This window comes from Arvicanthis niloticus, chromosome 8 (assembly GCF_011762505.2).
Source record: "Arvicanthis niloticus isolate mArvNil1 chromosome 8, mArvNil1.pat.X, whole genome shotgun sequence".
Lineage (NCBI taxonomy): Eukaryota > Metazoa > Chordata > Mammalia > Rodentia > Muridae > Arvicanthis > Arvicanthis niloticus.
In genome coordinates this window covers 66,742,000-66,755,584 of record NC_047665.1, presented here as the reverse complement: position 1 = coordinate 66,755,584, position 13,585 = coordinate 66,742,000, and the positions used below count along the sequence as shown (strand labels likewise).

Genomic DNA, 13,585 nt, shown 5'->3' with positions numbered 1-13,585 from the left:
AAACGGAATTCTCCCTGAATGAAAACAAATCAAATACAAGATAGTTAAACGAAACTTACATAAATTAATGTAACAAAGTAGTGTATTTACTCCCCTCTCTCACCTGAAACCCATTTCTCCTGGATATGCTTTCCGTGCCTGCGCTCTGAACAGATAGTTTAGCAGGTATGGTTATTGATATAAAGTAAAAGTAACTCTTCAAATGAGAGTCTATTCTGTTTATTGACAGAATCATAAAGTCCTATAAACTTGATATGGTTCCTTACCCATTCCCAAAATGTTTTCTGGCCATCCTCTGTGAGCTTAGTTGGCTGTAGATCACCTCATGTCACTTCTAAGTCAGGAAGTGAAGTGTAAAAATAAGACATAAAATATAAACTTGATCTCAAAGATGTACTGTAAAATTCTCAAGTCTTGGCTGCAGCCTAAACCTTTTCATGTATTCCCAGGAGATCTCCCAAGCCATAGGGATACTTCCCCTAAAACAGACATTTCCTACTATAAAGTAATGACATCTCTGGCTTGGTCCAGAATCGCTTGCATTTTATGTCTATTGCCTGAGCATCATAATTAATAGGTCTCATTATCCTCTTACTTTCCCTAATTCAGTTACATCTTAAATATTACCATTTAGGGACAATGAATTACATATTGTTGCACAAAGGAATCAAGTCCCTATAAATGATTCTCATCTTAGCAGCTGGCAGTTACTTAGCGCAATCATACTACTTACTTGCAAGGCAGTGTGTGGGAAAAGGCGTGCTCCTTATGATGCCTGCATCCCCAAACCTTTGAGCAACTAAAAGGGTACAAATTTTCAAGATGAAAATGACATTGGGCTATATGAATGTTGCAGTTGTCTGTGGGAAAATATTTGGAATCAGGCCTTTTATCATCCAAATGTTTTATCAGTTAAAATGTTGGGTTACAGAGATGGCTCAGTGGGTAAAGCACTTGTCGTGCAAGCATGAGGACTTTGGTTTGGATATCCACAAACATAAAAGGCAGGTATAGCAGCAGCAGCATGCCTCTCTGATCCCAGCCCTAGCCAAGTAGAAGAAGGCATATCCATGGAGCTGGCTAGTCTAGCCATTCAGTGAGCTCCAGGTCCAATGAAAAGACACTGCATCCAAAAAAGAGAAGTTGTGTTTTGTGTTTTGATAGCATTAGGATGTTGATTTTTAAAAAAAGCCAGAGAACTTCAACATGTCTTTCAAAGTCCATCCAGAGGTTGACGTTATAGTTTGTCTTAAACTAAGTTTGTATACAAACAAAATAAGAAAACTAGGTATATAGTAATAGAGGTAAACACATCATTTGAATCTTCAGTTTCCGCATATGCATAAGTATCTGCAGGCACAAACACAGGAACACATACATACACAAACACACTAAACACAGACAAAATAAATACATAAATAAAAATAAGCTATATCAGCTATAGTCCCTTCCACAGAACACTAAACATGAGCTGCTCTTTGAAAATTAAAATTAAATTTTAGAATCCATCACCATTAAGATTTGGGAAAGCAACATGAAAACATGGTGAACTATGTGGGTGTTTTTATTGATGATACTTGTTCTACTACATTTTGAAGGAATGGATTTTTGCAAAACTAAATATTTTATGCCTTAGTTGCTGTATAGTATAAAACCTGATTAAAGCCCCTTAAGTTGAGGTTTTTCATTAATAATATTCCTCTTATGTAATTCAATAACTTTCAGGTGAAGTAATAAATACCAGAAGTAGTGTGAGAGAGATCGCTTAGAGGTTAAGAGCACTGGCTGCTGTTTCAGAGGAACTTGTGTTTAATTCCCAACACCCAAATGGTAAATCACAACTGTCTGTAACTCTCATTCCAGGGGATCTGACACTGTGACACAAACAGATATGCAGACAAAACTATAATACATAAAAAAATAATAAATAATAATAATTAACAAACCATTTAAAATATCAGAAGAAAGTAAGGTCAAAGAAATACTGACAATTTGTCATACTTAGTGTGGAAAATGTTACACATCTGTAAAGTTGAAAGAATATATCTCTGTTATAATAAATTATGTTAATTTTAAACAGTAATTTTGACTATTTGTTTACTATCAACTTGCTGTAATTACAGGGTACATTTCACTACCTCCAAATGATGCCCGATACTGTTCAAAGTTTCAAAGAAATTTCTCTCCAACTTAATTTGTTAGAGTAATAAAGCTTTCTCTTAAATATTTAACTGTGGTATATTATGGGCACAAGAAAAATTTCATTGGTAAAATATATAGATCATAAAAGTAAAATATTTGTGAATCTTTTAGTTCAGCTCTTCATAATATAAGGAGACATCTTGTATGGGAGTTGATGGCAACATCTTATTTAATGACTGTATACTGGATGCTAATAAGAATAGATTATGAATATGTAGTTGGCGTTTATGAAACCCACATGGACCATTCCTCTGAATGTCATATACAGTTAAGTATAGCATACGTCTTCCTCGCATGGTTCTTAGTACCTAGCAATATTTAAAATTGAAAAACCTCTAGAGACAATACAATAGTAAAACAAAATTCATGGGTCAAGATCCATAGTCTACATGTCATCCACTTAAGTATTATATTTAACTTCTCAAATATTCATAATTCATATTAGCATTTTATTAATTCATTTACTATGTTGTAAGATGGCACAGGTTCATCTCAAAATTGCCACAGTCTCCATAGCCATAGAATTATAAGCAGGCACATTAACACTGTCTTAAATACTCTACAGATAAAACAAAACACTTCCTCCAGACAAATTTCCCAGCTTGTTTTGGTTTCAAAACAGATCTGTGTATTCTTCTATCATTTTGAGAACACTCTATAAATATAAACATGTGTGCTATTACTTAAAAAAATAATGTAAATAAATATATGTGTGAAGTTTAATAGGATAGACTTGACTAGATACTTTCTTGATAATTTCAACTACAAGGTTAGGAAGCATTAACCATGTGTCTACTGTTGAGAAAGGAAAACTGCTGTACATTCCCAGAGCTCTGTGTCCACACAAAAACAGCTTCAACTGTCCCTTCTCCACCTCAGTTTTCTATGTCTAGGAATCTCACAAGTCTAGTGAGGTTCCATCTCATCAAGTGGGAGCCACATAAAATTGACTCCTCTAAGTCTGACTTTTTTTTTTTTTACTTTGCAGAGTATGACTATGCAGAATGTGTCTCAAAATTAATATATTTTACGAGACAGTTGCTTCAGAATCTGCTTACTCTCTTAGCATATGTTCAACACACATCATATTTCAATAAATTTTATAGAAAATTTTAGAAAATTTAATATAAATAAAAGAGATAATGAAAGGAAGATGAAGGAGAAGAGAAAGGAAGAGGAAGGTAAAGAAAGAGGAAGAAAGCAAAAGAAAGAAGGCCAGAGAAAGGGAAGGGAGAGAAGTTAAGTGGAGGAAAGAAGGTAACAGAGCTGGATGTGTTTCTCACCTGTCACAATAAATATCTTTTCCTGTACCCATATGATACTATAGTTAAATATGTATGGAAGCATACTGATGCATAATGGATGAATAAATTTGAATATTGTAAAATGTGCAACATGATGATTTGTTACATGTATATATTGCAAGGTGCTTATGATAAACAAGGGCGGTAACACACATGCCCCTTTCCTAATTGTCATTTGTGAAATTGTCTGAGTATTAAGAACATACTAATCTACTCTCATTCTTTTAGTGAATTTCAGGTCACCACTATCAGTAGGTGTAGTGGCCCTTCTGTAACGGGATCATCTTATCAATGAGATCTGTGGCCTATCCCTGAACCCTCAGGAACACTTATTTTCTTGATGCTCTCAGAATGACCCATTCCATTACATGTACAGTTGCAGTCACACACTATACACTTTCCTTTTCTGTCTCCTTTCACTTAGCAGAGCCCTCTCTTGTTACACATATTAGCTATTCCTTTGTTTTTATTCCTCAGTAAACTTTACACAAGCCTCATATCATTTTAAATCTATTTATTAATTGACAGTGGATTAAATTGTTTTATTATGGCTATTATGCATAAGGTTACAATGAATGTGGGATGCAAATACAATGGAATATTCCCTGTGTTTGCTTTATCCAAGATCGCAATGACTGACAAACCTCTGCTCTGTCCTATAATGGCACTTTTAGGTGTTGTAAATAGCGAGGGCTTGTGGGCCTCTTTTGTGGGAGACCACCAAGTCCTTTAAAGCCTTTACTTTGTCCACTGCTTTTGATATATCGTGTATTCTTCCCTGAGCTGTCTTCCTTTTTAGAAATATCTTTGTAAGACAGTTTGCAAAGCCATGCTACAATGCATGATTTGGTTCCATAGGGCTGGTATTGGACCCATGGTTCTGTCTTTTTGAATCAGTTTCAGGATGAATTTGCTGTTCATGTCCATAGTGTACGGGAGAAAAGCAAAACACCAGAAAACCCAATGGTGCTTTCCATATACCTGCTACTTCTCTTACTCAAGATGAAGAATCTCTAGCTGTTCCCTGAGAAGCAGTTGAAGGGAAGACTTCTGGCTTTCTCTTTTTATTCCATCCCTTTTGCCTCTTCCTATGAGATGGTGCCATTGACATTCAAAGTGGTTTTTGTTCCTCAGATTACCTGTTCTGGGGAAACTCTAATCAATCTCCCATGGGATTTTATATCCAGCCCAGTTGACAATGAAGAACTAACAAAGTATCCATAAAAATATTTACACAATATAGTAAACTTGACATACATGAATATGTATGTATGTGTGTGTATATATGTGTGTGCATAATATGACTATATACCTTTAGTATATCATTCTGTCAAGTGGATCTCAACCAAGCATGACAAATTTTTGTTGAACTAATGAGCTTAAAATATTTGGAAAAAATTAAGGCTAGTAAGTAGCAATATTTGTTGATAAGAATGGAGATCTGTCCTTCTATTAACATAAAGGAACTAACAGAATAGTCTGAGATGGACTACATTAGAAAAATTATAGACAAATATTTCATGACATATCAGCAAACAAAAAATTACAAAATTAAAAGATCATCTAATGTTCCAGGGATTTATTTGATTTAGGATTCCCCGTAAAGTGTTGGGGGTGGCCAAGAGTCATTTACCACAGGGGAAACAATAGAAGAAGCCAAGATTCCAAATGAACAATTAAAAAAGCACATACTTTCTCTCAGTCTTTCAAATTAAAAATAATAGAAGCTTTTAAGAAATATGCATTCATTTCCTAAAAATAAATGAATTAAGTTATCTATAAAAATATTTAAATAAATCATAGAAATGACTCTCACATACATTACAGAAAATAAATTCTCTTTACTCTCTTTGAATAGAAAAGAAAGGTAAGTACAAACCCCACTGAGATCCCACTGGTTAGAAGATTATATGCTTAAAGCAGGTTGCTGGAGGTATTAATTGGACTTCTGTATATAATCAGGCCCACCTGGGAGTATTCTTTTGTATTCCCATTTTCTTCTCCTGATATTCCAATGTTTTTAATAAAGTCTTCACTAGAACACCAAGAAAAGCATGCTGTGCAAAGATCTTTGCATTACAGGGTGGCATTTCTCTTATTGCAATATTTCCCCCTACATAACAAAATAACTCATGAGTATAAAACATTACAGGAAAATAAATGTCAAAATTTAATATGTTTTAAAAGCTCCTGATTTGTAATGCAGAAAACAGATTCATTTATTGGCTTAGAACTTATAGTTTCTAAAAAACATCCCATGAATCTTAGTTGCTAAGCAACCTAATATGAGAACTGCCATGTGGCTTCTAATGTAAATTCCATTTGCATTGAAATATGATGAGGTTTCAATCATTGCAGGATTTTTCCTGTCAGAAGTACTTCATATCAGGTCTGGAGGGAAGGTGTTGGCCAAGTGTGGCTTTCCTGAAGATGACAGATGGCTGGATGTGGCTTCTACAGTCACTATGGCTAAAGGGGAATCAGTGATACCCCCTGTCCTTCTTATTCTCCCTCATCAATTTCCAAGATAATTACTTAGAGGGGAAAACACAACATATTTAACTTTGTGTTACCATTCTACAATATATCCATGAAGAAAGTTAGCACGATTTTTCTCACAGGCTTTTTCTTCTTTAACGTATACATGTGTGCATACATTCACATGTGTACACCCACACATTAACACACAACACAAGCACACACATAACATCAATAATAACAATTCACTTGAAGAACAAAGCAGAGTGTTTAGTTATTTTAACAGCAAACACCAAGAGTTAAATTCACAGAGAGGTTATCAAAGGAATATTCTAATAAGAGTTTCAGAGTGAGAACACAATTTCATGTTATGGCAAAGAAATTAGATGTTCCCCAAGGTAGCCTAAGACCCTAAAGTCCCACAGTCATGAATGAAAGCAGGTAAACAATTCCAGTAGGAGTTGACTTACCACAAGCCTCAGAGTCTTCATCAATCCCATTGGAGTGGTCCATTCCAGAGTCGCAGATTAAAGAGTGAGTAAGACACTGTCCACTGGCACGAGTGTATTCATTTACAGAACAAAGCTGCTGGGAGTAGGTCTGTCCACAGTTGTAGACTAATAGCTGATCAATTCCAATGAAACTTTTCTCACTCAAAACTGTGCCTTCAAAAACAACCTTTATGAAAAAAATATGATGAATTTATACCCATAAAATAACAAAAAGGGGGAAAATTGAAGAAGGGTCATAGAAATAAATCACTGAAGAAAACACTCTTTTAAATATAGGCAAATGCAACTAATGACAAAGTTACTGTTTGACAAATCTAATCTACATTCCTAAGGTTAATAAGCACAATGGGTCCATGCAGGTCTCTGAGAAGCCAATCAAAAAGAAACAAAGATCCATTTAACCGTGCATATGCCCATACAACTTGTATTGCAAACTTGTTATTCAAGTATCATCTTTAGAGTTCACTTTTTTATTTTCAAACAGAAAACATTATTAATTCTATAGAGCTCTAACTGTATCTGTTTTAGAAAACTACTAAAATTAATGCTTGAAAACTTATAGAGAAATATCAGAAAAGGACAAGAAGCACAGTTAAGAATTAAAGATTTGAAGAGAACGAGCACTAAAAAATTACACTCACAGAAAAGTGTTTTCCAAAAGCAATGTATCGCCAATCACTAATTAAAGGGACAAATCCCATTTTGTTTCATTGATCTCCTGGCTTCTTTAGAGATACACAGTGTTAGTAAGTGGCTCTATTTTTCATTGCCATCTGATTGCAGAACGAAGTCAATGCATTAAGGAGTGCCCAAAGTTCTACCAAGAACAATGGTTAATGAACTGCATGAGAATGTACCAGAAACAGCTCACTGGATGGCAACCAATTTCCCTCTGTCCAATTCAGTAGCCACTAGCTACCTGTGAGTAGTTTAAGTGGATTGAAATCAGATGAGAATCCAATTTCCGAGTCACATTAGCTCTGTTTCAAGTGTTCGGTGCGCTTACAGGTATTGACACGGGCTATGCAGCAAGGTTTTCGGAACTGTAGCATTCTCTTTTGGATGAGAAAAGAAGGCTTCAAAGACCCAGGAAGTAAACCTCAGAAGTCTGGGAGAGCCAACACAAAATCCACAAGATTATAAATCCCTCTTTTCATGAGATTATAAAATCAGTGACCAGCTGCCAGGGTGAAGTGACTCTATTACTGGCAGAGTGGCCTGTGAGAGTTATTCTGCCTGCCAGTCCTGGAGACCACTCTCACAGTCAAGATTTTGTGTGCTCTCTCACCTACCCTGGCTTGGCTTTGGGGAATGCAGGCTGGCTGCATGTATGATATCCTTACTCCTGTGAGTCAGCTTTCCTCCACAATTTTCTTTTCTTTAAAAAGAATTATTTATTTATTTTATGTATGTGAGTATACCATCTCTCTTCAGACACACCAGAAGAGGGCATCAGATTCCATTACATATGGTTGTGAGCCACCATGTGGTTGCTGGGAATTGAACTCGGGACCTCTAGAAGAACAGCCAAGGCTTTTACCTGCTGAGCCATCTCTCCACCCCATCCAGCCCCCTCCACATTCTTCTAAATCAGTCCAATTGATCTGTCAAGTTTACTTTGGTGAAATCTTTACTAGTCTCTCTTGTCATTGGTACTGGTTCCTTCTAGGAAAAGTAGGTCCCCCTCCCCAGGAAAAGTCACACAACAAAAGACAATTTATTCCTCTAGAGAATCTCGATTACTATTTCAGTAGAACATTACAGAACTTTATACAAAAGATCTATGAAAATAATCATAATACAGGTAGACCCCATTCAGCCTCACCCAATTTAGGTTTTCTGCACGGATGTTTATATTTTCAAAGACACCATTGCACCTAACCAATGGATAGAAGCTGCTGACCCCTGTGGTTGAATTAAAGAAAGGCTGAAATAAACTGTGGAAGAGGGCAACCCCGTAGGAGGACCAGCAGTCTCAATTAATCTTGACCCCTTGAGATCTCTAAAACACTGGAGACCAAAAAGGCAGCATACACCAGCTGGTATGAGGCCTCCAACACATATACAACAGAGGACTGCCAGATCTGTGTTCAATGAGAGATGATGTATCTAACCTTCAATAGACTGAAAGCCCCAGGGAGTTTAGAGGTCAGGTGTGGTGGAGGATGAGGGGTGGGAACAGCCTCTTGAAGACAGGGGTGTGGTTGGAGGTATGGGATGTGGAACAATCTGAGGGTAGATGGGGGGACGGAATAAAATCTGGAGTGTAAAAAAATAAATAAATATTTTAAAAACTATTTTTGATCAAATATCAGATGGCAAATACATTTAAAGTTTTGCTTCAGGATATAATACTCATTTCAAATCCCATATGGTGAGAAATGTATTCACACAGTTACATCATTCGTCCATAATCAATAGTGCATATGCACATGCATTATTGGGCCAACAGCTGTATCTTTTCAGAGCACCAAGAGACCAGATATATGATTCATTTCAGCCTTCAAAATTGATGAGTTTAAACTTTGATCTCCAAATACTGCTATTTCAAATTCATATTTTAGTTTCATCTGCTATGCACATAGAAACTTATAACTCCAAAATATAGTCTTTAATTTTTGTTTTATTTTACCTTTCTGCCAAATTACAAGACCAATTCTATTGTGTAGAAAAAAAATAAACGGACTGAGTATGTCCTCCAGAGGCTATAAATATCAACTTATAAAATAACCCAAAAGAGTGTAATATAAACCTCAACATCTAAGACTGATATAAAATAATACTGTGCTTCAATACTTATAGACTCAGAGCATATGCAGTTGTAAAGGTCCCCATGGGTATTCATCCTCATTTAAGGAGAGGTGCATAAATACAGTAAGACTATAAAACAAAGCTAGATTTGTACATCACACATACAGCCAATCCTTTAGACTCACACTTTTAACATGAGCCTATAGACCACATACAACACAGAATCTCATCGGTTTGATAAAGAGATCATCTATCAACCCTTCTATACATTTCAGGTGTATTATAGTATAGATAGTAGTTTACTATCTATCTACATCATGGTGGAAATTGTTTGCCTGGGTCAATGCTGGGAGCTGGAAAGCACAATGCAAGAACAGATGCAGAGTGGAAAAGGCTTGAGCAAGAGTGGTCCCTCTTAGCATTTCCTCTGCTCACAGAAAACTTGCCCTGTTAAGGACCAAAGGTAGTACAAATAAAGTCTGTCTCCAGAGACACAAGTCTACTTTTCGAAATTAAATTTAGCAATGGATGATAAGTTATCTATTAACAAAGTAAACATTTAAGTTCTAACAAAATTTTATTTGCTTTTATACCTTAAATGTCTTCAGGTCTTCTGGTATTAACACATCTGCTTTCACCCATGTGTTGTAATTTGATGTATTGAATGTCCAAGTCCTTTTCTCTTCCTTTGAATTAAAATAGAAATATGTTACTAATTTCCAGAATTCCACTGTCCTGTTTATATTCATGCTTCCCTAACTACACTTTGGTGAGGTTTAGGTATCTTTATGCTATTAAGTCATAAGAAATGAAACGTTCTGCAGGTAATAATGAGGTAAACAATACTTTTGAAGGAAAAATAAAGAAGTAATCATATCTGTAGGATAAAAACTATAAACAATATGCTTGACTTTCACCAAAATGCCCAACAGTAGGAATATGGAACCTGAAGAGACCACCTCCAGTAGCCAGACAGAACCCCCATTGGAGGTATTGGGGTCCAACAAACCTACCCACCTACAAAGCTTTTGATCCAAAATTGGCCCTGTCTAAACATTTCAACTTATTAATTCATGTTAGTTGCACAGGACTTGGTATGAAATTTTCATATATGCACACAGAAGACACTCACCACATCCAATACATATCTTCCTTTTTTTTTTCTCCCTTGCTAAGAGAAAATGAGCAATTGCATTTTTGAAATAAAACTTCAAAAAAAAAAAAAAAAACAACTGGTAGAATTGCCAACTTAAATGCTGGTCTGATTACATTGTGCAACAGTACTGTGAAACCTCAGAGAAGACTCAATAAAATACATAGCTGCATATGCAGAACCATCTTGTTTTTTTTTTTTTTTTACTTATGAGAGAATTGATTCTAATTCCTACACAACGCCATTATTGTCTGAAGAGTATATTCATGTATTTGACACTTCTGCCAATTTTACCTAAGAACCATCAGCCCTTAGAGTGCTATAATGATCATTTATTTTAGCAATGAGAAGCAAATTATTACTATGTGTTTTGACTTATGATCTTGAGACAAAGTCTATCCTATGCTGCATATCAGAGCTAATAGTACTGATCACTGTGATCTTAGGACCATGCTTCCACACTTTGAATTAATTCTATGCTGCTTCAAATATTAGCAAGAATTCAAGATATTTTGATGATTCTCTGCAGAAAATAAACCAGATTTTCATTATATAGGGAATCATGATTTTTCATGAAATCCTCTAGTGCAGATACAGGGCTGACAGAATTGGCTTAGGCTGAGCTCTGTCAATTGCTTCCAGTATGAAATGAAAGGAAGGAAAAAAAAAACAGTAAACATCTACTTCTTAAATCTTATGCTAGGAGGCAAGTGCTCCAAGCCGTTAGGCTTCTCCTTCCTTTACACATCTCATCCATGTCCAAGACTTTCTTAAAGAGCAGTGCACCCTCTGTTGTTTACCTCAGATTCCCAAGCCTCAAATATTTAAGAATATCTTTTAGAGATGATAAAATATAATTTTTCTCCTTTTTCACTCTTACCTAGTCCTCTGAGATTTTCACAGGGCAGAGACACTCACTATGTGGTGAGAGTGGAGAGCTTGCATGTCACACTAAAATGATTTAGTCATAAGAAATTAAGACCTACAGCAAATTTCCTCACTAATTATTTCCACATAACTTCACTTACTTAGCATGAACACACTTCTTCTACAAATGCTTTTACTGACAGTGTATGGCAAATTACACCCACTGATTCCCCCAATGATCATTTTAGAAAAATAATTTAAAACAATTTGCCTTCCACAGAATGACTAATTGATTTTCATCTATTTGAAGGTAAATTAATTTAGTTTTATAAAATAAACTGAGCAGAGTTCTTTCAAAATTTGAATGCTTTTCCAATATACTAACTTAATAGTATATTATCAATGAGTTTGAGATTTTTCTGTCTGAAAACACTAGTAATTATAAAGAAAAATACATTTGGTAGGATAAGCCCCTCCCGGATGTCTCAGGGTAATCCACATTAATTAGACAATTATATGTCAGTTGCAGGCAATTTTTTTTGTCTTTTCATGCATAGCTTCAAGGCCACTAATAGAAAGATACTGTTCATTTTTATTATTATGTATACTGAGATTTTCAAAAATCCATCACTGATAATTTGAGTAGATTAAAATACTCCTGAAAAATAAAGCATATATGATTGATATCTCTATTGAAATGTATGATAACATCTCACTTTGGTACCCTGAATGGCAGCCTTGTTTCTGGTTGAGCTAGGTTTGAAACCCTATTGTCCCTGCAGGGTCCCCTGCAAGGGGCGGTAGGCATTTTGCAACACTCCTGAACACCAGGCTCCTGACACGGGGCCTCCATAGATTTGTGTCTTTCAGTCACATAAGGGCAACACCCCTACTAGCCACTCCACAGGTAGAAGGCATGACCACAGGTCATGGAGACTCAAGATAGATCTCCATTTTAATGAGGCACCTAACGGCTAGAAGGACTTAGCCAATTAAGCTTTCCTTTCCAGATCCTCCTCCCTACAAAAGGTTTTTAACCTCAGGCCCACCCTGATAAAGGAGAGTATGGTTTCTCATCTACTTTTGTCCATGACAATAAACATCTTAAAACCATAGACTATTTCTTTTCATTGGGATCAGCCTGGGGAACAATAAACAGGCTTTCACCTACAGAGCCACCATCTAATCTCCTGCAGATGACCACCAACCCAAGCCAGCCACCCAGGACCAAACCAACAGACCGGACCAAAGCGACAAGCCATTAACTCTCATCCCCGAGGGGTGCAGCCTGAGTTTCTCTCCCTTTCTCACCCTCTCCCCTTCGGCCATAGACCAGTCCAACCCGTGGGCCCCCACTTTGTGCTCAACTCTTCAGCGGCTTCCAGCGGTGCCTGGGTGTCCAACAGCCTGAGAAACAGATGGCCCCAGGCCTCCCTACAGGCCCGGGGAACCCCCTCCCCGCTCTGAGCTAGGTTCAGTGGCCTCTGGAACCTCAAACTGTGCTTCCCCACACCCAGAGTGGGGTCTTAGGCTTCACATAGTCAGACACCTACCCGGTGCCTGTGTGGGGTTAGTGCAGTCCAACTCCTGTGTCTCACCTCTCAGAGTGGCCCTCCGGTGGCAAGGCAGATGTGAGACCCACTTTAATCCAACATCTCATTGCATGTGTAAATAAGTGTTGATAAATTATTTACCATCCTATATAATGATTCCATAGTTTTAAAGCATTTGTAGCCATAATATGAACTTAATACGACCATTCTAGAAGTATTTGCTATTCCCTGGTCAGTGGGAAAAAAATGAAAAACTGAAAGATTACTGAAGTATGAATGGTAGAATAGCACATACAATGTGCTATTCTAATGGTTTGGGGATTGTGAGGTGTTGTTTGCATATTTTTCCATGTATAAGGAAAGTTGCTAATGTTACAGAAAATATAATAAGCTAATTTATGCCAATCTCCCAAACAGCCAATTTAATTGACTAAAATGTATTGAAGAAATGTAGTAATATTGGATACCAGCATATTATTGCAAATATGTCTCAGTGACACATTAAAGAAGGAGCCATGCAAGCTGCCAATGGAGAAAGGTCATCAATAGTTATGTCCAACTATAATGCCAATGAACCATAATGACCAGAAAGGTAGGATATTCTAAAAGATGCAATAGTGGTACTTATGTCCTAGGTATAATCAACAATCACCTATCTGTTCTTCAGGCTAGTTTAATAGGATGTAACTCATGCCTGGCTCTATAAATTTAGCCAAGTACCTGCGTTGTCCTTAACCAGTATAATCTCTAACTGTATCCTAGATG

At 36.5% G+C, this 13,585-nt stretch overlaps 1 protein-coding gene across 1 annotated transcript in view; it reads right to left on the bottom strand.

Moving 5' to 3' along the window:
• Malrd1 (MAM and LDL receptor class A domain containing 1) overlaps positions 1–13,585 on the bottom strand; it is a 665,455-nt gene that overhangs the window by 554,295 nt on the left and 97,575 nt on the right. Inside the window, exons 8-9 of the mRNA XM_034509650.2 lie at positions 9,841–9,933; positions 6,455–6,662 (exon numbers count right to left, since the gene is read on the bottom strand). Of these exons, the coding sequence (XP_034365541.1) occupies positions 6,455–6,662; positions 9,841–9,933 (301 nt within the window). The remainder of the gene's footprint in view (positions 1–6,454; positions 6,663–9,840; positions 9,934–13,585) is intronic.